We start from the raw sequence: 27406 nt of genomic DNA, 5'->3' as shown, positions 1-27406 counted from the left end.
GCGCTATTTCATCTAAACCTTGAATTTCAATTTATTTCTTTATAATAAACATTTGTAAAACATAAGTCATTATTAATATTTTTTTTTGTTTTTTTTTAACCTACCTTAGTCATATTTTAGTATTTAATAAATTGTCAATTTTTTATTTGTATTTTATCAAAATTTTGCTATCCTATAAGCTTAAAATCTTGAAAGTAACAAAAATACATTTTTCAAAAAAATTCAAATTTAACAAAATTTAAAAAGGCTGTAGCAAAAAAAATTGTTGGTGATTTTTAATTGTTAGTAACGTTTCATACATGTCCTCCGGGCATTTCTGGCTTTCTTATCTTTCTGACTTTCCTGTCAGGAAGGGAGAAAGAGTAGTAGGGGGATCACTCTTGCATCATAAATCTTTTTTGCCATTTTTTCGTCACTTGTATTCTTCCCCAAACCATCTTTCCACATTCTTCCTACTAACAGTATCCTTCTCTTACACTTCTGTACTTTAATTTAAAATACATTCAAAATATTATATATGTACATATCAAATTATATTTCATAATTCATATCATCCTTACAAGTCACCCTTTCAGTTCAGTGCAAAGGTCATCATAGAAATTACATTAACATATTGACACGTGGTCACGAGTTCGTGTTCCGCTTGACCTAACGAATTTTGACACGTCACGGAACAAAAACAAATATCAATATTGCGTTACAATTGTAGCATATTGGCAGACGTGCCAAAAAATGAAAATATATTTTGCTGGAGAATCCGTCGTGGCCAGCGTGCAATCTGGTTAGGAGAATCTTGGAACTTGTTAAGGCATTCTGTCTCCATTAAGACACTTTCTTTCTCCACTTTTTGCCGAATTCTGGAGGCATTGCGTGTTGGGTGGATGAACTCAACGCCGCGTTTTGTCTTGTTTTGAAAATATTAAATATTTCCTTTCTTCGAGTGCGAGTCGAGCCCACAACGCCACGGCTGGCCTCAACAATTTTTATATGCATATTTATTGTATTCTCAAATGATTCATACACTATAATTTTCTTTTATAATACAGCTTTACGTTGTTATAAATCTTTTTATAGGTGTTTCTAAGTTTTTATATGTATCTGTTATAGTTCTTGCTTATGATTTTTATTGCAATTCCCTTGGAGTAGAAATAGAGCTAAGAATAAGTTAACAATTTAAAGGTTGAAAGTTTTTAAGCTTCACATTGTATCACACATATAGCAAAATAGACAGAGGGAACCTACTGTATAATACCGTGCGAGCTTCAAGACATTGCTTATAGAGTGGCGGAACTATAAGAAATTAAATATTTAAATTTCTTCATTTTGGTAAGAAGAAAAAGCGCGGCGTTGAGTTCCACCATTCACGCAATATAAGCTACATACAATTTATAAAATCATACACTACAAAAACATGATCACAGAATATTACGAAATAAAAACCAAAATAATTTTATTATACGAATATTGTAGGTATATTGTTTACGGTAAATAACTATTAGTTGTAAAGCCTAAGCGATTTCGCAGTCATGATATAGTAATAAAATAATGCGGGAACGAGTTCAATGTTAAGAGCAAGGCTTTTGAATTTTTTTTTAATTTTATATGAAGGAAGAGTGAGTGGTGAGAGAATTAGGGAGAGATTTCGGTTGGACTTCAAGAGCACTATCGATGATAGGGGAGGAAGGTCACGTAAAAAGTATGAGGATCCCCCAGTCGATATGTATGAAGAGGTTGATGAAAATGTACGAGGCAGAGAGGCATTTAGAGACCGTAGCGGTTGTCACTCCGTTCTCGCTGATATCCTCGCTAGGGATAAAGCATGAAGTTAATAGGATGGCGGAACTTAACGCTGTTCTTTATCTTATCAGACTGAGAAAAATTAAGATTACCTATTTATAAAATGGACATTGAAAAGTAAAGTACTTTCATTGCGTGTATATATTTCGTAACTGTGCCACGATGGTGTTTGCCAATTGTTTTACAATAATAACCGGAAGTGGCATGATGGGTCAAACTTCATATGTCACAATAAATAAAATGTCAAATTATTTAAGAAATTAGCGACTAAGTTTCAACTCTAGAATTGAAGTAGGTACTTTATTGTAAGCGTATTCAATTTACCACTTTTTTGCATATATAATTGATTTTAAATTTGGAAAGGTTCTTTATCATCATGTTTTGTCCTACATAATATAGCAGATACTCTCTTTCTATCTCTGCCGCCCAATTTCTAAAACATTTTGTTTGGAGTGGCGGAACTCAATCGGCGCTATTACTAAAGCTTGAAAATTCAAATAAGTGCCCTGAGTGGGAATCGAACCCATAATCATTGCATTTACAGTCAAACGCTGTCCTCTGTGCCATGATGATCTGAAATATCTTATTAAAATATAATTATAATATAGAATTATAAACATACTGAATTTAAAATTATATTTTATTTTAAGAACAAGCAAGGCCGTACATTAGAATCAAAATATAAAAATTCCTTAACTTAACTAACTATAAGTATGTCTGTAAGTGCGTCTATTTGCATAAAAATTACGAAACTTTAAATTTAATTTAAATACAATGGAAAAAATATATATTTCAACGACATTTTTTTTATAAAGATATTTTTGTTCTGTATTATTCTAAAATAAACATCATCGATTTGTGCATGTAAACATTAAGAATCCACTTCCAACTAACATTCCGGCCAATATATGAAACGTTGTGTTTCGGGGGCGGAGCTCAACGCCGCACTTGACCTACCACAGCTGGGTATCAAATAAGTGGGTTTGAACCCATAACCATCAATCCCAATCCCATTACACCATTATCTTAGATTTTATATAACATTAAAATTTTACCAGCACGTATGTGAACATTAACACTTAAAACTATTCTTTGAAATTCAAAGGAATAAAATTTATTACTTCACAATACAAAATACTCGAACAGAAGAGACTGAAACATTCTATTGTACTCCGGTCGTTTACAATCTAGTGCCAAATAGCAAAATATATGCCAAAATATTTATTATTTCATAAAGATTTTAGAGCTAAATCATATATATAGGTAAAAGCGTTCTTGCTGAATTATAAAGAAAATATATTTTTATAGGTCAAGGATTTTCTTATTATAATAATTTTACTAATTTTGTACATCGTTGAGGCCAGTGGGACAAGTGTGTGAGTGTAAACGTGTTTAATTGTGGATTCGATTCCCATTAGAGGAAATTAAATATTTGATACTTTCATTTTCCTACTTTATGTGGGATATAGTAAAGCTAAATTGTATTACTGAAATCAAAAGAGCAAGTTAAAGATTTCACTCTCATGCCTCAAAAAATATATTCCATTATCTATAATCTCAATATTTTATGCAAAGTAGAATGTTCTTTAAGAAGAAATTTCTTACGAACTTTGCCATTATATCAATATACACTCAGCGGAAAGTGGGGAACGGAAGTATCTTTATACTAGGTTCCCAGATTCTAGGTTCCTTCTGTTTGCCCTGCAATATATAGTAAACGTGAAGCTAAAAAAATATAAACATTCCACAGAATGGGAATTGAATCCGCAACTATCATGTATACACATTACAATAAGACATTGTATATGGTGTCTGTCTCAACGGTGACTCTATGTATGCAAAATTAATATGAACAAATAAAAATAAAATAGTCATAGTTATAATAATTGTAATTATTATAGTTAATTTGTAAATTATTTATTTTATAATTATTATTAGTGTTACAGTCGCTCGTTTAAGTTTCATATTTTTTAATTTTATGTGAAATATACGTCGTTTTGGCATAGCGGACAGCGATAGTTGTAGGTTTGATACCCACTCTGGGCAATTAATTATATTTATTTCGTGGTTCTGGTAACAAGGCAAAAAGCGGCGTTTTACTCCGCCACTCAACACAAAGTCTTGATTAGAAGTTGTAATTGAACTTGCATTTCCTCACGTATATATTTACTATATTCTAGGTTTATTAGATCGAATATATATTTTGAAACTTTTTATTTCTCAAAAGATTCGAACCCACACCCCTTTACTAAAATAACTATTCAATTACAAACTCGCCATAAGATCCAAAATCTTCTTACAAAGTTTTAAAACAAGGCTAATGAATGGTTATTATCAAATTGTTTAACGCAATATTTTTTTTCTATAATATACTTATAGCGAATAATTAGAGCCTTTAGGCACCTTGAGATATTGATATGTTATTTAACTAGTGGTTATTAGGGAGTTTGCTCACGATTTTTTTTTAATAGGCAGATATGTTTAGAATTTTTAGAGATATTTTTTTTTAGCTTATGTGCTGTTTCCGCACGTAGCAGAGTAGGCAGAAGGAACTTGAGAACCTAGTGTTGATGTACTCCGTTCCCATTAAAACACTTCCGTTCCCCATTTGCTTCCGAATTCTTGAGGCACTGTGAATTGAGTGACTTGTTATCATTAAATCATTAAGGTTATATTGTCTTAAAAAAATAAAAACACAATTTAAACAAAACAAAAGATTGAAATACAATTTGTTGAAAAATAAACATAATTTTATATATATTTTATATACATGTTTTATAGGTATTTCATTAGGGTAGCAAATACCTTTTATCTCATACATAGCTAAGTTTTTTCAGATTTTTCCATAAGGAAAAGAAATGTCGACAAAACGAGAGAGATCAGCGCTGTAAATTGTCAAATCCGCCTGAAGAAAGGACTCAATTATTAAAAAAAAATCCAAAATGGATTAAAATTCACAACTATATCGTAAAACATATTTCTACGGAACTATGAGGGTGTTAAGCATGATAGAGTAATAAATATATCGCTCGAGGGACTTTTGTTCTAAAACAAAAGATTACACTGTTAAATTGACACTAGTATTTCGCAATTGACACGCAATCATTCTTAAGTGCCGCTTAATGTTATATTATTATTTTATAACTTAACAGAGGGAACCTGGGAACCTAGTTAGGACACTTTGTTCTCATTAAGACGCTTCCGTTTTCCACTTTCCGCCAAATTTTGTACATATATTGCATTTCATCGACTGGGGATTGAACCCACAACCAGTTACGTTTAAAGTCGCACGCTTGTACTCCAGAACCCCAACTGGCATCATTGTTAGGCTGAAAGAATCTAGTGTTAATACACTCTTGTTACGAGAGAAAATTGATATTGTAATTAATTTCATCTAAATTGGCGGAGAATATGCAACTTAGTGTCATGTCACTGTATTTTTTTACTTAAAATTTAAAGAAAAAAAAATTAAGGTAAAATAAAATATTTATAAATAAACGAGAGTGTAGTGAAACGTCAATCAAAACAGTTACGTACTGTACTGTATTTAAATGTTGTAAAATATAATATCTTAATTTAAGTTGCCTAATTAAATCGTGATTCAATGTAATGCGAAGTTTTGAAAACTTTAAAAGAAAAATATTATTTATTAATATTTATTGTAGATTTATTAATTAGTATGTGGTTTGAAAACTAACTTATTCGTATTATGAGTTTTCTTTTTTTTATTTTCGCACATTTTGCTAAATCGGTATATAGCACACCTAGTTATTTTTTCCCATTTAAAACGCTTTCAGCGTGAAAAATAATGAATAACGTACGAACAACGTTCTTTATGCGGGATATATCCCGAATTACGGGCATTGGGGAAGGCCTTGTCTTCTTACCAGAGCGAGGAAATGAAAATATTAAATATTTCATTCTCTTAAGTGGAAATTGAATTCACGACTTATAGTGCTTACAGCCCCTACGCCACGATAGCCTTGGCCTCGTTATATATAAAAAAATATAACTAGAAATTCTATATTTTTCAAAAAAATATATAAAAATGATAATCGAACGGATCACAATAATTAGTGTATCGACAAAATCGATCAAATGTTAAGCAATAAGCACACAAGCGCATCTTCTCCACTCACGAGTCAAAGGTTACCGAGTGCCGATGTGAGGTGAACGAATTCTATATAAATATAGGATGAAACTTCTCAAGCACATTCAGTTTTCATACTTTGGAACAAATACAGCTTTGAAATGAAGCTGGTAATATATTATAATATATATTTTTATTATATATTTGTACTTTTTTCATTTAATATGTGTACTTAGGATTTTGATAAAATTCGATAAAATTATTATAATATGTCATAATTGTTCCACTTTTTGTGATACTTTAAGAACTCATTTTAATAATAAGCATATAAATATAGTTTAAGCTAATTAATTTTATTGATTTTTTTTTCAGCTCATAATCCTATCAATTGTAGCCTGCACTTATGCAGATAAGTTAGATAGGACGTACCTTCCACCGCCTAATGCTGGATCTGCCGGTGGAAGTCCTGGCTCCTTGATCGCTCCAGGCTTACAACCAGCCTCATCTCCCGGCTCATCTGGATCTGCTAACTTTGGGGCACGAGCACCTACAAATTTCAATCAAGGAAGCTCTAATGGGCCAGCCCAGAATGGGCAAAGATTCGGGCCAACAGAATTTGGTAGGCCTTCTGGACCTAGCAAGTTTGATTCTTCAAATGTAGGCCAGGATCGTTCACCTTCGGGTCCACAACCTGGATTTTCAGCCAACTCAGCCCTTAATCAAGGTTTTCAGGGTAAGCCTGGGCAAGGTCAGCAATTGAACTTTGGTCAATCTGGTGTAGGCTCGCAAGGAATAGAATTTGATTTTTCTAAAAATGTGCCGTCATTTGGGTCAGTAGCAGGACCTGTATCAAGTGGAATTGGATCGTCTCAAGGCTCTAGACTGCCTAGTGGTGGTCAATCTAGTTCTTTCAACCAAGGACTTGGCTCTGGGCAGTCTAATGCTTATGCAATTCCACAACCTGAACGTCCTCAAGCAAGTGCTGATAGAAATGCTGAAATTTTGAAATATGATAGTGAGAATGATGGTGAATCTTATAACTACAGCTATGAAACTTCTAATGGTATATCTGCTGAAGAGTCCGGTGTGGCTACTAATGGTGTAAGAGCACAAGGTGGATATGCTTATACTGGTGATGACGGTTATCAATATTCCGTAACTTATACAGCTGACGAAAATGGCTATCAACCCCAGGGAGAGCACTTACCCACTCCTCATCCTATCCCAGAGGAAATTTTAAAGTCTATTGAAGAGAATGCAAAGGCCGCAGCCGCTGGAACTCAAGAAGGTTAGTGTATTATTAAAAACTTGATTTAATATGTGCATATTTTTGAAACAAATAAAGTTCTTAATTTTCTTTTAACAATTTCAGACGCTTACAGACCAGAAGAGTATGAATCTGAAGATTCTTTACAACAATATAAAGCTGGACAATTAGCTTACAATCGCCCACAAGGCCAAGGTCAAGGTATTGGAATCAATCAACCTCAGGGTAATAACATTTTAGGAAGTCAAGGTATATCTGCGCAAGGCTATGGACAGGCGCAATCAAGCCAAGCACCTAATCAATTTTCTTCTGGCCAAAATGGTTTTAAGGGACAAGGCAACCAGTTCCCACAAAATTTCGACAATCAAAATCAAGTACAGCAAGATCAACGCCAACACTTATCTGGACAAAACCGCGGACAAAATGCCCAAGGTGCTCAAAAAAATGGATACCAGTACAATCAACCACAAAATGATTTTGGTTCTCCGTCTCCAGCAGGACAACGTCCATCAATACAAAACCGTCCCCAAATAGCTCCTCAAGCGCCATCAAGCTTTCTTCCAAGTTCGTCTCAAGATTCTGGATTAAGTGGACAAGGTAATTTCGGATTATCATCTAACGGTTTTTCTGATGGATCAAACATCCAGGGCAATCAAAATCAACCGGGTTTTGATAAGTCACGGCCTTCATACCAACAGCCAGGCAATCAAGGCAGCGTGTCAGCTCAAGGACAGCAGCCATCATTTGCCTCTAACCAAGCTGTGTCCGCTGGAGTTTCTAAGCCTGGACAACAATCTGCATTTGGATCAAGCCAATCATTTGGAGCAGGTGGAATTGCTAATCAAGGACAACAACCTCCATTTAGATCCACGCAATCTTCTCTTGGATCCTCCCAGCCTTCATTTGGACCTCAAAAACAATCATTTAGCTCAAATGGTGCCTCTGACCAAGGATATCAATATGGATTAAAAGCTAATCAGCCTGCGTTTGGTAATGGCAATCAAGTTAGACCAGGCTCTCAACCATTTGGCAATAAACCAAGCGTAAATGGAGGATCTAGTCTTAGTCCTTTCCCAGTTCCTGGAGCTCAAAATGGATTTTCCGATGCGGGACCCCGCCCACAATACCAACAAAGTGGAAATCAGCCATCTTTTGGCTCTAACAATCTTAGTCAAGGATCACAACCTGGCGTTAAAGATTTTGGGCCTAGCGGTGTTCAATCTGGATCAAGAGGACCTCAAGCTGGTCAGCAACCGCAATACCAAACTGGTCAACAGCCTTCATTTGGCCCATCATCATCACCAAATGGAAGACCCAGCCAAGCTGGACCTGCAGCCGGATCTCAATTTGGAGGTCCTCGTCAGCCACCGAGCTTCAGTCCACAGGAAGGTTATAAATACTAGACCAAAGTTAGCTAGATCAAATTCCTAGGCATATAAATCGGCATTATTTTTCTAGCCATAAAAGTCAGCATAAGAAAAAATACATAAAAATATAATTTTGTACATATAGACGATATTGTATAAAAACGATGAACCAAATCACTGTGTGATTAAAGCGAAGTTAATAAATGTTAGCAAAATGTATACCTTTTTTTATTTCTTCATATAAATCATTCCCACGGGTAAATAACATTATGGCAATAATAGCTCTAGAGTTAGAACAAAATTGAGTAATTACCCAATTATTTGCTACTAAGAGGTTTAACCTAACAACCTAACCTTTATTAATATAAAGTAGCATAAGAAGCCAGTCGTGGTGCGGGGGCAAAAGTGTGTAAACACGACTAGTTGTCGGTTCGATCTCCACTCAAGGAAATTAAATATTTATTTAAATTTATATTTTCATTTCTCTGGTCTCGAGGCAAAACGCGGCGTTGTGTTCCGCCAACACGCAAGCCTACAGAATTCGGTGGAAAGTGGGAAACGAAATGTCTTAATACTAAATAATGAAAATGTAAATATTAAATTTCCTCGAGTAGCAATCGAACTAAAAATATAACAAAATACACGGATCTGCAGAACGAGAATTTATGTAAATAGAAAAGGAAAATCTATATTATACGTAAAGAAAAATGGTAGAAATAAACTACTACTGAAAAATCATCGGCTCACCAATGAAAATAATTTACAATTTTTATTTACATAAGTTTATTTGAACAGTTTCTGAAATTATTGAATTTTAAATTAAATATATCTTATACTTAAACAATTAAGTTAAACAACTTACACAGCGTAACATCTAGCTTTGTTTCGTTACCACCTTCAAGAAATGAAAAGTAATCTCTGCCTAAACTGGAAATCGAACCCAGACGGTGTTAGCTTAGAATGTTGTTACGAAATTCTCGACCTATTGTACAGAAACAAAGAAATCATCAAAATATTATCGAACATTATATCTAAATTATAGACCAATTACCTAATCTGTATCTCATGTCTAAAATCTAGACCCAGTTTCTATTTAGGCAAAGTCATCCTTCACATTAAGGATTTGTAAACTGAGACATGGATGACCCGTACTCGTTACCGCTCTTAGAAAATAACATTATATCGATTTGTTGGGTTAAATTTTGTTTTAATTTCATTTTTATTATAGAAGTTTATTTGTGTATTAATAGGTATGTTAGGAGACGATGTAACGCAATGATAGGTGGTTCGATTCTCATTCGGGGAAATGAATTATTTTTATTTCTTCGCTCTGGCAAGAATGACGGCGTTAAGTTTCTTAACTTACTTACTTTCCCATTCGAACGTAGAACGATTCCCTCTTGATAAAAATATTATATTAATACACATGTGACTTTTCAATTGATAAATTATTTGCTTATTGCTTTATCCACAAAACTATTTAAGTAACTATAACATTTTTTGTTACTGAAGTTCAAATAAATGGGATATAGAAAATTGTATTTAATTTTCTAAGACTAAGAAATGACAACACTTTGTATGTATCCCATCCATTCAAAATAAATATTTCCTTTATTGAAAATCGAACCCCCAACCGTCGTGTTCACATTCAAGCGCTGCGTCACGACGGTCAAAATATTATTTAACCATACATTTCTAAGAATCATATTAAAATATCATTTTCGAATGGATATATTAGTTTCAAGTTAGAATTATTGACGTGCTCACTCGTTGCCTGTCAAGCGGATGCAACCGATCTAAAGAGGTCATAGCAGCTAGAATACTAAAGTGATTTGTACACAAATGAAATTATTTTTAATTATTACATTTGGTAATGCATAAAAAGGATTTTTTAAATTGAATTTTGCACCTAATATAGATTTTTTTATGTTAGCATGTTTGTAAGAAGATTAAACTAAAAACGCTAAGCCATTTCTCGTATTCTAAAAAAAAAATCCAATTTGCAGATTTGAATCCCACTATAGAGATGAAATAAAAACAAATAAATAATGAATTAAAAAACCCTCGTGGCGCAACGGCACAGCGTGTGATTGCAAACGGGGCGGTTGTGAGTTCAATTACCACTCGGGCGAATGAATTATTTAATATTTTAATTTTTCCCTTTGGCTTAGTGAAACAAAGTTGGGTGAAAAATAGGGAATGCTTAACACTACGCCTATCCCGCTATACGGGAGAAAACTTTCTTTTTTTTCTTCTATTCTTTATTTTCTTTTGTATTCTTTATATGTTATTCAAATTTTATACAACCTCTAATGTGTACCTTACATGTTTAAAGGATCAATTAAAAACATCTAATCATTAGTTCTTACTAATATATACATAAAGTTTATTATTGCTTAAACAAATACTCGACTGTAGCCAGGAAAGGTGGTCACGATTCACCAAAGCGTGGAAATTGTAAAGTTTTCAAATGTCGCGTGTCTCTTTGTTAGCTTGTAGTTTAGGAGGTATTGTTTAAATAGGAAGAATATTTGATATTATTTTTTTGCCTTCACGATGTATACCACACAAAAAAGGTGGGTTCGATTCCTACCTGAAGAAATTAAATATTTAATATATTAAATTTTCACACTTTGGTAACGAGGGAAAGCGCGATGTCGAGTTCTGCCTTACAACAAGCAAAACATTCAGAAATGCGGGAATTGGGAAAAGGAAATATCTTAATGGAAACAGAGTGTAAACGCTGCGAGATACTGCGTGAAGTCTCGAAGTCTTAACGACAAGATAATATAAAAAAAATCATATAAAAAAAATATAACGTCCTCGTACAATTTAGATTCGCGAGGCCCAATTAACTCTAACATAAAACACATCACGTAGATCAAAGCAAGTGGAACATTTATTTAACGAACACTCATTTCGTTAGGTACCTCCGAGTTACCTCCGAGTTACCTCCGAGTCACCTACTACATGTATGTGTTAAGTATAATATTTTGAAATGGTTATCTTAAATTACTCTGTCGAAATATCATTAGAGTAAGGTGCTTCGTGCGAAACTGTCATAATGGCGTAGTTTTAGAGATCTGTCTTAATTTAGAATATAGACATCCATATATCTTCATGTTTTTAAGCGTTGGTCGTGGGTTTGAATCGTGTTTTCTTTTTTTATAGCTTCACCCTGTAAACCTGGGCACTGGGCACTTAGTGTTAAGACACTCCATTCACATTAAAACACTGCCGTTCTCCATTTTTTGCTGAATTCTGGAGGCATTTCGTATTAAGTGCGGAACTCAACGCCGTGCTTTGCTTATTATATTTGCTTATTGATTTAACAGCTTTATTAAAAAGTTTAATAGTAACTAGTATTACTTTAGAAGGCTCGCATCGTTTTCAATAGCCAAATATTTATATGGCACATAACCAATAAAATATTCTAGGCGCTTTAGTTTTGCTAATAACTTTGAAAAGTCGAAAATATTATTAGATTTGAATCAGGAATATTATAAACGTTATGTTCACAGTCACACTGTAAGCGCGACGGTATTAGGTTCGATTCTCACTCTAAGTAATTAATTATTTCCATTTGCTCTAACAAGACAAAACACTGCTCTGAGGAAATCAATTCAACATGCACGTAGATTCAATTCTCACCTAGAGACAGCTTTTTTCTTAGTTTCTAACTGTAATTCATATATATCAAGGTAGGTATGGTAATCCTAGTGATCGAACACTCCGTCCCCACGCTTCGTCTTTTTACGAAAGCGAATAGGTAAATAGCTCATTTCTCCGAGCGCGAATCGAACCCGCAATAGTCCCTTATAGATGCTGTGCCTTCATGTAAGTACTTTATGTAATCTCAAATATTTTTATTACAAGTAATGTTTTAATGTTTTTGCAATACCTATAAATTATTTAATACAGTCTTGTAATCGTATTAGAGTCACTTATTATCTAACATTATTAAGGTTACGATATTTTCGTTCTCAAAAATTAGTTTTTATTTATTTTTTTCAGCTTCAAGCTGTATCCCGCACACAGCAGGTTAGGCAGAGGGAAGCTAGTGTCAAGAAACTCCGTTCCCCACTATCTGCTGAATTCTGGAAGCATTGAGTGTTCATTCATTGGCTGATGAATGATTACTTTCACGTTGCTATCTATGAAATGATAGTGTTAAGACATTCTGTTTCCGTTAAGACATTTCTGTCCCCCACTTTCCTCCTATTTTTGGAGGCTCAACGCCGAGGAACTCAACGCCGCGCTATGCTCGACGCCAGACAGAAATTTAAATATTATACATTTCGTTTTGAAACCTTTCAATCGTGGCCTCAACTTTTTATACGTTTTCTAAAAAGTACCTATTTTGTTTTTTTATTTTTAAAATGATAAAAATATAATAAAATAAATAAAAAAAATTAACTAACATTACTATCGTGTTAAGTCAGTTTTTAATATAGTTACCGTTATAATATTTGCATATTAAGATACATTTAGCATTCCGTGGCAACGTCAGAAGTGTTGAAAAACTCGTTATAAGAATTTGTATATCTTTAAATTTTTCTTATAAAATACTTAAACAACATTTTTATTTATAAAAAAAAACAATATTTTTTTATATTAATATATAAATGTAATTATAATTTTGTTATCATTATTCCTTATAGGTTTTACTTACATTTTTTTAACTTTACGCTGCATCCCGCACATATCAGGGGAGGCAGAAGAACCTGGAAACCTAGTGTTAATACACTCCGTTTCCATTAAGAAATTCTGGGGGCATTGCGAGTTGAGTGGCAGAACTCAATGCCGCGCTTTTGTTTTTGGCCTACTTGTAACAATTTTTTTTTAAATATTATATTTTTTTACTATGCAATAGTTCTATGGCACGAAGGTAGTAAGTAGCACATTAACACAAATTAATTATAATTTGCGAAATAATTATGTACTTTCGTTTTCGTAACGAATACTCGTATTTACATTCTTGTCTCTATTGGATATGAGGAAGTTGAATGACTAACACTTCCGGTTTGATACTATGCTATTTTAAACTATATTGACAGGTTTAAATAAAAAAAAATAATTAGCATTTGAAAATAAATTAAATGCGACTGTAACACGGTTGGTTGGGAGTTCGATTTCTACCTGGGTGACATATTTTTTTTTATTTTACGGCCCTGGCAACCAAAGTTGGATTAAATTCTGTCACTAGAGTGGAGAGTAGGAGAACCACAGACCGGCTATGAAAGAGAGTGTCCAACAAATAATAAAAGAAGGAAAACGAGAGACCCATAGATATATTTTGCGCTGCGCTTTGCCTTATCACCAGAGCAAAGAAATGAAAAGATCAAATATTTCATCCCCCATATGGGAACTGAACTCACAACCAGTGCACGCTTGTGCCCCTGTAGCACGACGATCTCGTATTACAATATTATGCAAAATATTAATTTCTTATTACAATAAAACTAAATCAACACTCTCTTTATCTTACGATATTCTTATATTCACATTTGCATAATGTATATTTTTACTACATTTATTAACATTGCTTAATAATTACAATATTATTTTCTATATCGAGAACAAACGTAGGAAGAGCTAATTCTATTTTAGGCGACACTAATAATGGACAAGGATTGCTTAAATTTTTTTCATTTGCATAATTTTTTTATAGCAAAATTTATTTATTTGTAAAATTGCGAATATAATAAATGGTTATTTGGAAATTTTATTTATTTTTCGCTTCACTCTGTATCCCGCACATACCACGGTAGGTAGAGGGAACCAGGAAATATAGTGTTAAGATATGACGTTCCCATTCTCCCCTTTCCAACGAATTCTGGAGGTATTACGTATTGAGTGGTGGAACCCAACACCGCGTTTTGTTGGTTTACTATAAACTAAGGAAATGAAAATATTAAATATTTTATTCCCTCGAGAGAGAATCGAACCAACAAACTGTTGCATTGTGAGTCGCACGGTTGTGCACTTGCAACACACTGGCCTCATAAAATATTTTTGCATCTTTCGGCATTTTTTAGGCAAAAATTAAATAAGCAAAGGAAGTTCAGGATTTTTATTTGTATTTTTTCTTATTAATATGTATTTTAGCTTCATCCATTTTCTCGCATAAAGAAAGTCGAAGTGTAAGTACACTCCGTTTCTATATTTTACATAATTTTCATTAAAATAATCGAATCTAATTAACTAATATAAATAATTAACATCGTCTTTATGGGAAAGTAGATCGCATTACGTGTTCATTATAGATTGTAGGTGTTTGTCACTTATCTTATAAGTATGACCTGCCAGTTGACACCACCGGTTATGAACTTGTCACTACCGCCCTGTATTCGAGAGCCGCAGGCAAAAAAAATTGAATAATCCATTCTAATTATATTTCACGTAATAATTATATTTCTTGTGGTATAGTTGAAACTTGTTAAGTAAATAATTAAATGATGATTGCAAATTTGAATCTTGTTTATAGAAAGTAATGGTGCTTATGGGTTAGTGGGGAACGAAAGTGTCTTAATGAGAACGGAGAGTTATGACACTAGATTTCTAGGTTCTCTCTGCCTGACCTGCTATATACAGCGTGAAGTTAAGAAAATGGCACATGTTACAAGTTAAAGTATCTATATTAAAAAAATGGCTGTAAAAACAGACAATTTATGAAACCTTAGAGGGTTACCCTACTTATCTGTTTTAGATTATGTTTATATTATAAGTATTAGATATAGTATGAAAATAAATAAAAAACGTACATGGCGTTAACGTAAATGAGACATATTTAACTTGACTTCAACTTTAAGCATTATATCCAAAGTTACTTTAAAACACTATACTATAAGAAAATTATCAATTTCTAGGTACTTTTTTAAAATAACTCAATATGAAAAAAACACCATGTCTCGAAAATTAAGCGGAAAGTGGGGAATGAAATGTCTTAACGCTACGTTCCTTTTGCCCAAATGAAGTAAAAAAAAAACTCCAAAACAAAGACTCGGCTTAACTAAATCGTAACTTGAAATATGCAATTTTCAATACACTTAATTAATAATTGTTTTACTATAGGTATGACGAAAAGGTTAGAAATTGCAAACTGTGCGGCCTCAGTACCATCACGTATTATTTTAAATAAACGATATTTTAATTATCTATAACTTATATTAAATTGAGGTCGGTTACTTTTGGAATGCAACAAGGCCGAAGTTTTACTATGAAGTTCACTTCTGTGCTATGTACGTTGAATCATCTCCGCATTGGAGAAACTTATGTAATAAAGAACCAAAATTATATATACAAATAGATCCTTATAAGGACGTCTTGCTGTATCAATTTACATAAAACTTTTTATGAATTCGTCTAATATGTATCTAGTTTACATGGCAATACATTCTTTTAATTCTTTATTGCTTAAGATTTATTTTTGTTACTATAAATTAGATATATTCTTATCAGTAACTGAACTAAATTGCAGTGTTAAACTCGGCGGTGTGTGCAGGACAGAGTGTCCTATATTTCTGTACACTAAAACTACTTCTACCCTATACAATAAAAGAAATAGCTTAATTTAGAGCAATAATATGCTTTAGATTTTTTTTAAAAAGTAGCATTTTCATAAATATTATTACTACAGGACTAGTGTCTATAAAAATAGAATAAAATTGCAATACATATTTGCATAGAACTGTCCAAGACAATTAGATGCGTCCATCTCCGTATAGCGTTCGATTAGGCAATAGAAGCCACGACTTTTTATATAAAGAGCACCAATATTAATGTAGATCAATAAGTGCAGGATTTTAGTATAAATAAGAAACACGATTATAACATTACATCATTCAATCAGTGGCGTTTGTGTGGTGTATAAGAAAAAGTCAACATGAAATTGGTAAACTGTTTAATTAAAATTAGATTCGCAAATAGAAACTGTTCGTGGGGCATTTGGTCTGGTGGTTGTGCATACGATTCCTATTCCGGGATATTTTAAATTATTTCAGTTTTCCGGGATTTTTAAGTGTTTTTTTTTAGATAAAAGTAGAGACTTAGAGAGATATAATGCAGAAGACTTGGAGGATAATAAAATAAACAGATTTACTCAAATTAAAGCTTTGTAAAAGTAGGACAAATATGTCCTTTTATATAATACTTACATAATTTAAATAATAAATGTATAAAAAAAACATTTCTAACATTCATTACCATAAATATCTCTTATTAAACTAATATAACTTTCCGAATGTATTAATATATGTATATTATCATTACAGATTGCCTTATTGACTATTATAGCTGCTTCCAACGCAGCTAAGTTGGGCAGGGGTTATCTTCCTCCTAATCATGCTCAGTCTTCTGGCGGTTCAGAATTCTTAGAGGCTCCGGTATCCAGACCCATTATTGTAGGGGATTTGCCAGTTTCACAAAAAGCAGTTATAAACAACTTAAATGCCGACCATCAGGAATCTGTTAACGAATTTGTACAATTTAGAAATCAAGCTCATATTTCTGGTCAAAGTGATTCTGAACATAGAGTGAACTACCAAGTGAGATATGTAGAGAGACCTGAGCGTCCTCAGGCAGCTCTTGAAAGACATGCTGCAATTTTGCGTCAAGATTATCAAAATAATGGCGAATCTTACGCATATGCTTATGAAACTGAAAATGGTATTTTCGGAGAAGAAAAAGGCATAGCGGTCGATGGTGTAAGGGCTCATGGTGGATTCTCCTATACTGGTGACGATGGCAAGCAGTACAGCATCAGGTAAATTTCATCAATTTGAGAGTAGGTAATAGCAGTAAATATTAAAATAATTCCCTCGAGTACTTACATATACATACTATATTTATTATTTTCTATCTTACATAATATTGATCTCTATTATCAGATACACAGCTGATGAAAACGGCTTCCGTCCCGAAGGTAATCACTTGCCCACTCCTCCCCCTATCCCAGTAGAAATCTTGCAATCTTTGGAACAAAACGCTCGTGATGAAGCCGCTGGAATTTATGATGATGGTAATATTTTAGTGGCATTCAATAAAATATTTTACTTTTATTTACATTTGTGCATGTTCAAATGTGACTGGAGTAACTGAAAAAAAATAATAGCGGATTCGAATGTCATGTTTATGTTTATAATATCTCGTATTTTTGACCAACTTGGATAAACGACACCAATGCTATCTAATATAATTTATTAATTATCCTAATTAATATTTTTTCTTTTATCAGGATCCTACGACCAGAGAAAGTATGGTGAAGTAGACAGCCAAAAGCACTACATCTCCAGCTCCAATGTCATCAATTCAAACATTGCCAAACAAGCTAAATACGTTCTCGTCAACGAAGAACAGGCTGTAAGCGATGAAGACTCCGTTGTTACCCACTCAGCAGCAATTAGCCAAGGTTTCAGAAATATCGGTGAAAGTGCCCAAAACTTAGACCATGTTCTCAGTAATGCCCATCAAGAAGTTTCAATTGGGGTTAACAACGCATATTTGCCACCTATCGCCCATAAAGTCGTGGAGGATAGATCTTCTCATAATGGACAATTTGGAATCAGAAATCGTAAACCAAGCTTCAGTGCGAAAAGCGGATACCAGTATTAATTCGACGACATAGCTATGTACATCTCCTAATATAGTATTTTATTTATTGTAATTAATATTGATTTTTATTTTTCCCCATTTCCTGTTTGACAAACATTTAAAGGTTGTTAACGAGAAGGACTACAGCCTAAAATAATTATACGTATTTCTTTTATATTTATTTTTGCCATACAGATGTTATTTTTATTTGTTTTAACTTTTAATTTCTAAGCTTTTGAGATTTAAATAACGAGTATCTTCTTTTAATTGCTCTCTTCGAAATAACACATAATAGCTTATTTCTAGTATTGCCGCACTGCAGTCCAAACTGGTGGTAGCTTTATATTCATTCTATAGTTAAAAATTTTTACGGTAGCCTATTTGAAACAAATAATTAATTTGGATTGAATCCTAATTAATTTTCTTCTTTTTAAAAAAATTTCTACACTAGAGTAGCGAATTAGAACATTTAGTTTTATTCATTAAGAACAGCATTCGGGAAAGTAAGAAACGGAATTGTCTTAATGGGAACGGAGTGTCTTAACACTTACCTCCCAGGTCAACTTTGCCCACACTATTATATGCTGGATACAACGAAAAAAAATAGTTTAGGTGCCTTATACTAAATATCATATGTTGTTACTAAATGAGTATTCTATGTATCTATGAGAATAGATGTCATCAATATTGTAGGTCACGGTAATTTTTGCGGTAGTTTGGTAATTTTTGCTGGGCTTAAAAAGCTAACGATGGCTAGAACGAAAAATATGTTTTATTTTCATTTCAAATTATTGGATTAACAGAGCAGCAAATGGACGATTTATTTATTATGGATGGCGTCAAACTAATTTGGAGTTTAACTATTATGTAAATTTTTTTAACACATTATTTAGTGACCATTTATCTGTTTTGGGAAACAAAAAGAATATTTGTGCAATGTGTGCAATTATCATAATGTTTGTTTATTTTATTTTATTATAATATGACATACTTTAGGACCCATTTTATGTAGTCAACTTATTTTTTTTTGGAATTATTTATTATATTTGGTGCTTAGGCTTAGGGTTTTAAAAATATTTCTGGTGATCGTCGAAATTACACCCTTGTTTTATAAGCTTCACGATGTATTCCGCACATTGCAGAGTAGGCATAGGAAATTAATTCCTTAGATACTCTGTTCCCGTTAAGATATTTCCGTCCTTCATTTTCTACCGAATCCTAGAGCGTGTGGCGTAAGTGGCGGAAATGGAAATTTTAAATATTTTATTTCCCCGAGTGAGAATCGAACCTACATCCTGTCGTGTTCACAGTCAGACTCTAGTTTTCTGCGCTACGACTGGCCTCGATTCTCTCTCCACATTCCATAATTTGCAAGACCAAAAAAATCTAATAAGCTTTTTCTAGTATACAATTATATAACTTCAGAACGAGGTTGATTACACCACGACATATCGTCATGAATTGCCGTGAGCTTTGAACCTGTAATTATTGTAAGTTTTGACAATGATACCTTGCACTAGTGATGACTTTTGACGGACACTCTATTATTAACTAGCTTTTACACACGGCTTCGACCGCGTGGTCAATTGAAAGTAGCTAAAAATTGTGTTTGACATATTCTAAGTGGCCGAGTCAGCTCTAATTCTAACAATTACAGTAATATAATTGTAGCCCTTTCCTTCTTCTATAGGTTATTTTATCCACAATACAAAAAAAATATGTTTTCAATTCAACTAGTTTCTTAGATCTTCAGCTCTTAATATTAGTATAGATATAATATTTCACAGTTTATGTTCATTATTTTGTAGGTCATGGATTCATGTGCTTTCATAATTTTCAAACTATGCAGCTTTTTGATTCTTTTTATGTTCACGCGTCAATTTTCTTAAATTTCGTTTATTATTATTAATAATATTACAGTAAATAAAAAAGATGATAGGAATATCGATTTCTATATGTTCCATAATCACTTTCAATTTCTATAGGCTTCATGCGTTATCATTTGGACCGTCCTCAAAAAATGTCAAGGTATTATCGAGATCAACTTTGAACGCTATGGCGTGACTGAATAAAAAAATAACACCTATTAATGGCACCTATGAATTCGACAGCATCGATTACATTTTTGTCACGTTGTATGTCCGTCTGTCACGTAGTGTAAATTAAAAACTTTTAAAGTATTTTAAAGCATAGTATATATAGACATATTTGATGGGATAAGCCACATAGTGTATTTGGTTTTCATCTCTGAAACATTAGTAAAGATGTTTTGGGTAAGTCCACATTTAGTTATATATATATATATATATATATATATGCTAGTAATCGTCTCCTACAATTTTGCTGTCATGGACCATAAGACGTATAATGGGAAATGGCGTTCTTTAGGTTTCCAATGAAATTTCAAGAAATTATCTCGAAAATGAAATATTTATTTAAATTTATTTCCATTTCTTCGCTCTGATGTCGAGGCAAAGCGCGGCGTTGAGTTTCGCCACTCAATACTCAATATCTCCAGAATTGGGGAACGGAGTTCCATCTCAGACGGAGCACTAGGTTCCCACTCAAGGGTAGGCACCCTGCTATATGCAGGACACAGCGTGAAGCTGATTTGTTTTGATCTCTCTAAAATCCATAAACTTTCAAGATAAGTTTAAGATAATTTCAATTATAATTTCAGGTTTTACTAACTCTCAGCCTTGCATGTGCTGATAAATTGGACAGGACCTATCTACCACCACCTGGGTCACAATATGCTGGAGGTAGACCTGAAGACATTCAAGTGCCGTTTGAATATTCTGAAGCCAATTACCCTGCTAATCCTGATTATATTCTTAATAGAGAAATTGCTATTGGAATAGATAGAAAAGGTCCAAAAGAAATTCAAGAAAGTATTAATTCTCTAGAGAATAGAACTTCCCAGCAATCTAAAGATTTTGTTAAGGGACCAGTAATATTTCCAAATAGTGAATATTTTACAAGAAGCTCTATTATTTCTGATAATAAACCGAAATATCCGTCAAGTGAAAGACCCGAAGTTGGTAAATTTCAAAGTGGTCAAATTGGAGACGAATTTATAATTTCAAATGTGCCTGAAAAATATTTATCTAATAATCGAGTTTTCCCTCAGCAGACACCAAATACAATTTTTTATACTAATACCCTTAAACCCACAGCGATTAACAACTATGTGTCTAACTCCCCGTTTAGTGGTGAAAATGCAGCCGATGGCGACTTAAATGGCCTAATTAATCTACCATGCAATAAGTCCTTAACAAATAGTTTTAATAACGACCCTTGTATAGTAAACTCCAATAGCAAGCAATACTTAGCAACATTAAATCCTACTTCAATCGTTATGTCTACTACAATAGCACCTGCAACTAAAATCCCAAATTTCTCTGAACGGAGCTCAATAAAGCCACAGAATAACGACGATATGTCATCTACTACTTCTAATTACTCTACAACTAAAGATCCACTGATATCTTTCAATGTCAAACGTCCTGAAAGAGTACAAGCTAAATCTGACAGAGAAGCAGTTATTCTTAACTATGAAAATGTATTAGCTCCTGAAGGATATGTATACAGTTTTGACACGTCAAATGGAATTCACGGTGATGAAAGTGGGATTACATTGAATGGTGTTAGAGCTAAAGGATCTTATTCATACACTGGAGATGATGGAAAACTTTATCGTGTTATTTATACGGCTGATGAAAATGGATTTAGACCTGAAGGCGATCACTTGCCGACGCCACCTCCTATACCAGATGCTATTCTGAAAGTAATAGAGAAAGCTTATGAAGATAAAAAGGCTGGAATTATTGATGATGGTAAGTCAAATCTACACTTTTTGTTGGACTAATTTTAAGAAAGCTTCAAATTCATTATTTTTTATGATTATATAATTTTTTTTTGTTATTTTAGGTTCCTACGATGAAAATAAATACGGTCACAAAAAATATCAAAAAGATTTTAATAATTTAAATCAATTTATGTCAACACAGAAACAAATGAAATTAAATGAATATTTAAATTCAAACAATATATCTCTCGAGCCAAATCAACATAATACATATTTGAAAAACCCAGAGAATAAGAAAAATGATGATATTTCTAATAAACAAGTGTCGGGTCCAGCATACTCTACTAATTCAAATAATTTTAAGAATTCATCAATATCAGTACCTGATGATTATGAAGAAATAGACAATGGTGATGCTGGAGAAAAAGATTATCAAAAATGGGACAATATCAAACTGATATCTAAAAATGTTGGTAACAAATATAATGAAACTAATAAAGACGTAAAAAATTCACCAATTATTGACTTCAAACAATATAATCAATCGGGCTATCCCTATTATTCTTCCCAAAATGAAAAAGAATTCCCTACACGTTTTTCTGAAATACATAATGATGAAGATGAAGAAAAATTTAATAAAGATGCTCAAATATCACCAAAGCCATTTATGACACCTTACGTATCGAGAAACGAAGATAACGAACTGCAAAATTACGACAGCAAGGAAAAGTTTTACGATGAACCTAGATATCACTCTAATGATAAAATTCATCAAGACAATAACAATGAGAATTACCCGGTCGATGGATCTAATACAAACGAAGAAAGTGACAGTACTACAAGTTTAATAGAAGATAATAAGTTCAAATCTACACATAATGGATATTTTTATCCAAAAGCTGTAAATTATGCAACATACAAACCTTTCGAATTTTCTCCACGGTCATCTATTATTCCCGACGAGGGCAAATATTATTCAAGCACAACAGAAAAAGATTTTAGGTTGAGAACTACTGCCTCACAAACTGAGACATCAATGGAATATCAAACTTCTACCATTCCCTCATATTCTCCTAAAACTTATGAAAATGCATATGAAGAAACGAACGAACCTACTTATTTTAATAAAGGTGTTTCATCGACGGAGAAGAACATTGAAATAAACATTCCAAAATTTGGACCATCGTATTCCCCAAATATTAATGTAATGACTTCAGATACATTTAATTTCCCTTCCAGTACCGAAAAAGTGTTAGGCGAAGACTTTTCTGGACCAAAACGACCCCAAAGTTTCGACCCACTTACTGGCTATCACTATTAACATTGTTCTTTTTATTGTTTTGTTATAATAACTATCATATTATTACGTTTTGAAATAAATTTTGCTTTAAAATAAAAAAAAATGTATATTTAATTGTTCACCTGTCTAGCAAAATAATATACAGGGTGTAACGTGACCGACGGTAGAGAGCCTTAGTACCTATGTATTTCACCCCTTGTATGTTAGTTTCAGTGGTTCGCCAGATATTTGAGAAAATGTGATTTTTTAGGAAAAAATCGGACTCTTGAAGAAAATTGGCAAATACAAACCGACTGTCGAGACTACGTTCGAGATGTTTTATTCTCAATATAGCTCAATAGTATGTTTTTATATAATGTAACATTTCAAAACAATCAGCTTAATTATATAAAAAATATATATTTTTATTTTTTCGCTTTGGTAGCTTTCGCTACCTGGGAAAAGATATATTATATCTATTATATAAATATAGATACGTATATCTTTTCCCAGATGTATACTTTGAACCCATTACTATCGTTTTCAATCAGGCACGCGTTAACTGCCGTTATCTATGTAAATAAAATTTAAATATGTAAATATTGATTAGATAACTTAGAATCAAATTTAAACCCGTTTAGAAATTATTCATGAATAATAAATATGAGGATTATTTATTATATAAATTTATTTGTATTATTATAATAAATTGTTGATTTATTGATTTATAGATATAAATCTCTTATAACTGAGTTTGTATATAAGTGACTTTGTTGTGACTTTTTACAGTTTAATAAGTGCTGCTGTAATTTTGCTTATCTTAATCTAGCTTTTTATTTCCCTACATTGCAATAAGCAAGATAAAATCCGAAGCTAAAAAAATGGAAGACAATTGTGGGTTCGATTCCCACTCGAAGGAATTTACTCACAAGCGGCGACTGCAAATACGACAGCTAGCGGTTTCGATTCTAATTTAAGGAAATGGATGTCCTCGAGTAAGATGGCAAAACATGGCGTTAAGCTCCGCAACTTAAAATGCAATGCCTCCAGAATTCGGTGGAAAATTGGGCATGGAAACGGAGAGTCTTATCACTAGGAGACCAGGCCCCTGCTATGTAAGGGATACAAAGTGAAGTTAAAAAATATATAAATATACCTATACGTATATAAGTTGGAAGCTCCATCTAATCAATATTCACGACAACTTCTAATAAATCGATACAACTTAGCAACTTGTTTTGTTTAGAACATTAGGTGCATTGCTTAACGCCGCTAGATGGCGTACTAATGAAATTAAAATGTATCTATACTTCTAATTTTCAGAGTAAAATTATAAAGCTGAGGTTACTCGTAGTGCTAGGTAAATGCGATGTGTTTTGGGTTCGATTCCCAGTCAAGGAAGTATTTAGGAGTAAAACTTTGAATATTTTAATTTTCTTGCTCTCGTAATGAGGCAAAGCGCGACGTTGAATTGCGCCGTTCAACTCACAATGCCTGAAGTCTGGCGGAAAGTGGGAAACTGAAGTTAAAAAATAAAACTGAAGAGTAAACGGGATAATCTCAGGAACTACTGGTGCAAATTAATATATTTTATCCTTTTTGATTCCTGTCCAAGTTTGTATTTAATTACCCCGGTGTGATACTTAAAAGTTCAGCGTTAGGTTCCGCAAAATACATAACACGACTAAAATTGACGAAATGTCAGAAATCTCAATGTCTAACTATAGACGTGCTTTATAAGGTAAAATTGAGTAAGCTTTGAGCACTGCAATCTTATAAGTCATTATTCTACAAAGTAAATGTCCCTCATATACATTTTATGACATAATGAAATAAATTTTATAAGTCCACATTCTAATTAAGCAAGAAAATATGTTCACATGCATTCCACAGAATACTTGCATATATTTTTTTGGCTTTGTCTATCCCGCATATAGCAGGATAGACAAAGGGAACCTTGTTTTAAGACACTCCGCCAATTTTTTTGAGACATTGCATATTAAGTAGTGGAACTCAACGCCGTGCTTGTGATGGTGATATTTTTATTATATTTTATTTCGGATTATTGAAAATCTAGATGACCTTCTAAGTTCTTATACGTATCTATGTAGGTACTTATTTTTGCAAGCTGTGAACATATTAATGTTAATGTGAAGATATTGTTATACATTTTTTTCTTTTTGGTGTATGCCACAACAGTAACAATTGTAGGACACGCAAAGAGAACTTAGTGTCATAATATTCCATTCTCCACTTTTCTTTGAGTTGCGAGTTGTGATACAAGTTATCTTATTAGAGCTAGAAAATGACAATGATTTTAAAGAATGGAAATCGAACCCACAACTATTGCGTTTAAGTTAGTCACTGTACCACCACGAGGGAGATGCATAAAGAAAAAAATCTCCGCTAGCGTCAGTATGTTACCAGGTGCTCCTCAAATGACTTGCCAAATATTTTTTTTTACTAAAAAAAAACAAAAACTTTATTGCTCTAAATAAAAAAGTTATATTACGTCAAACTACGTTGATTCATTAAGACAGATTGCTAAAAAAAATTGCACGTTATAAAACTATTCGAGTTCCGTGTTGCGGTCAATTAAGCTACTGATGGGCTATCAGTTGAGAAAAAAATGACAGGATGATTTTGTTTTCTATAATAAATTATGGAAATTAATGTAATATAGGTACAGTTGTATGGCATATATAACCGGGTAGATGGTAACCTAGTGATAAGAAACTCCGTTTTCCGGTCTGGCTAATCTTAAACACATTGCGTGTTGAGTGGCGAAACTTAACGCCGCAATTGTCCCCTTTTGTGTCTAGATCAAGGGAAATGAAAATATATCTATAGTTTCAATAGTTGGTTTTAAAAGCCCTCGTAATATAATACGGACCCTCCTAATATAAGGATATTCGTGAGTTACACAAGCAAAGCCGTACTGCGTAGCTAGTTTGCTAATTAAAGTATCATCAAAGATACCTCCATACAAAAGCAATTTAAACCAATTTAAAGGTATATCATTTTCTCTACGCAAGTTAAGATTTATACGTACTTTGTATACTAAGTATTTATTTATGAGGAATTTCCACGATTCATTCGATACGATGCATTAATACATCGGATTTCGCAATAATACAATCTTTGTATATTCGTAGACAGGATTCGATTAAATTAAATCCGTTTGTAACAGAAGGATGTACTCGTACATAAATTGTTTATTATTAGTAATAAAAAAAATAGAGGCAGGCCAGTGCGTAATTGTAAGCGTCACAGGTGGTAGGTTCTATTCTCATTCGAGGCAAATAATATTTTCATTTTTGGCTCTGGGCAATGTAAAACAAATAGCTTTTCAAAACGACAAGTTTTTCTACACCAAGTACTAAAATGTTTTTGAATGTGATTGAAGTTAAAAAATATATGTACAGAAGTTCGGGGAGCTTATTAGTAACCTTTGAACAGGGCAGCTCGATGATAACATTTTATTGTATTAACAAAGAACGGCGTTAAGTGCCGCCACTTAAGCTCAACACGCAAACACGATTCAACGGGTTGTGTGGAATTAAAGTATCATAATGGATGGAGTATCTTTAAACTACGTTCTCAGGTTTCATCTGCCTTTCATTCTATGTCCAAGATACAGCGTGAAGCAAAAAAAAAGAAGAATTGTATTTAATAATAATATTGTAAGTTTTTTTATTCTGAAGTTGCCAATTCTTCTCATCAGCATCACCTTTTTTATAATAATTCTACTGTACCATAGCGGTCATTCAGATTAAATATAATAAATATAATACTTTTCTAGTCTCCTTTAAAAGTAAGGCCGTACTTAGATGAAGGCATTGTGTCGTAATATGTTCTATTGTAAAAATACAAAGAAGATCTGAGATCCTGACCTTATGACCTGAACACAATTTTAAAATTAAAGTAACTGATAAAAAGGTTATCTTTGTTAAATAATACACTTATATATACATATAATTTTCATCGCTAGCCTAACCTATCCCGCACAAAGCAGTATAGATAGAAGGAACTTGGGAACCTTATGTCTCCCAGCCCATTAAAACACTTCCATTGCCTACTTTGGGCCGAGTTTTGGGGCTTATTACCATTAGGAGGAATTAACTATTTTCATTTCTTTATTCTGGTAAGATAAAACGCGGCGCGCCCTAACACTAAGTTCCTTCTATTTGTGGAATATAGTATTTCT

General features: G+C 33.0%; 3 protein-coding genes across 3 annotated transcripts; all 3 read left to right on the top strand.

Annotated features, from left to right (window-relative positions):
• The first annotated feature begins 5938 nt into the window (after positions 1-5938).
• Positions 5939-8740, top strand: LOC146532284 (uncharacterized). Its single transcript, XM_085197601.1, has 3 exons — positions 5939-6057; positions 6260-7175; positions 7260-8740. The coding sequence occupies exons 1-3, from the start codon at positions 6049-6051 to the stop codon at positions 8555-8557; spliced, it is 2223 nt and encodes a 740-aa protein (XP_085053727.1). The 5' UTR covers positions 5939-6048; the 3' UTR covers positions 8558-8740.
• A 7599-nt stretch (positions 8741-16339) lies between these two features.
• On the top strand, positions 16340-18189 carry LOC146532283 (uncharacterized). Its single transcript, XM_085197320.1, has 4 exons — positions 16340-16415; positions 16795-17285; positions 17410-17540; positions 17757-18189. The coding sequence occupies exons 1-4, from the start codon at positions 16407-16409 to the stop codon at positions 18131-18133; spliced, it is 1008 nt and encodes a 335-aa protein (XP_085053446.1). The 5' UTR covers positions 16340-16406; the 3' UTR covers positions 18134-18189.
• A 2187-nt stretch (positions 18190-20376) lies between these two features.
• Positions 20377-23241, top strand: LOC146532282 (uncharacterized). The gene is made up of 3 exons (XM_085197769.1): positions 20377-20385; positions 20793-21948; positions 22043-23241. The coding sequence occupies exons 1-3, from the start codon at positions 20377-20379 to the stop codon at positions 23239-23241; spliced, it is 2364 nt and encodes a 787-aa protein (XP_085053895.1).
• Positions 23242-27406: the final 4165 nt, after the last annotated feature.

This window comes from Heliconius melpomene, chromosome 14 (genome assembly GCF_056956725.1).
Source record: "Heliconius melpomene rosina isolate 202511_hmr_F chromosome 14, ASM5695672v1, whole genome shotgun sequence".
Taxonomy (NCBI): domain Eukaryota; kingdom Metazoa; phylum Arthropoda; class Insecta; order Lepidoptera; family Nymphalidae; genus Heliconius; species Heliconius melpomene.
The sequence above is the reverse complement of the archived record's forward strand: the minus strand, read 5'-3'. Positions and strand labels throughout refer to the sequence as shown.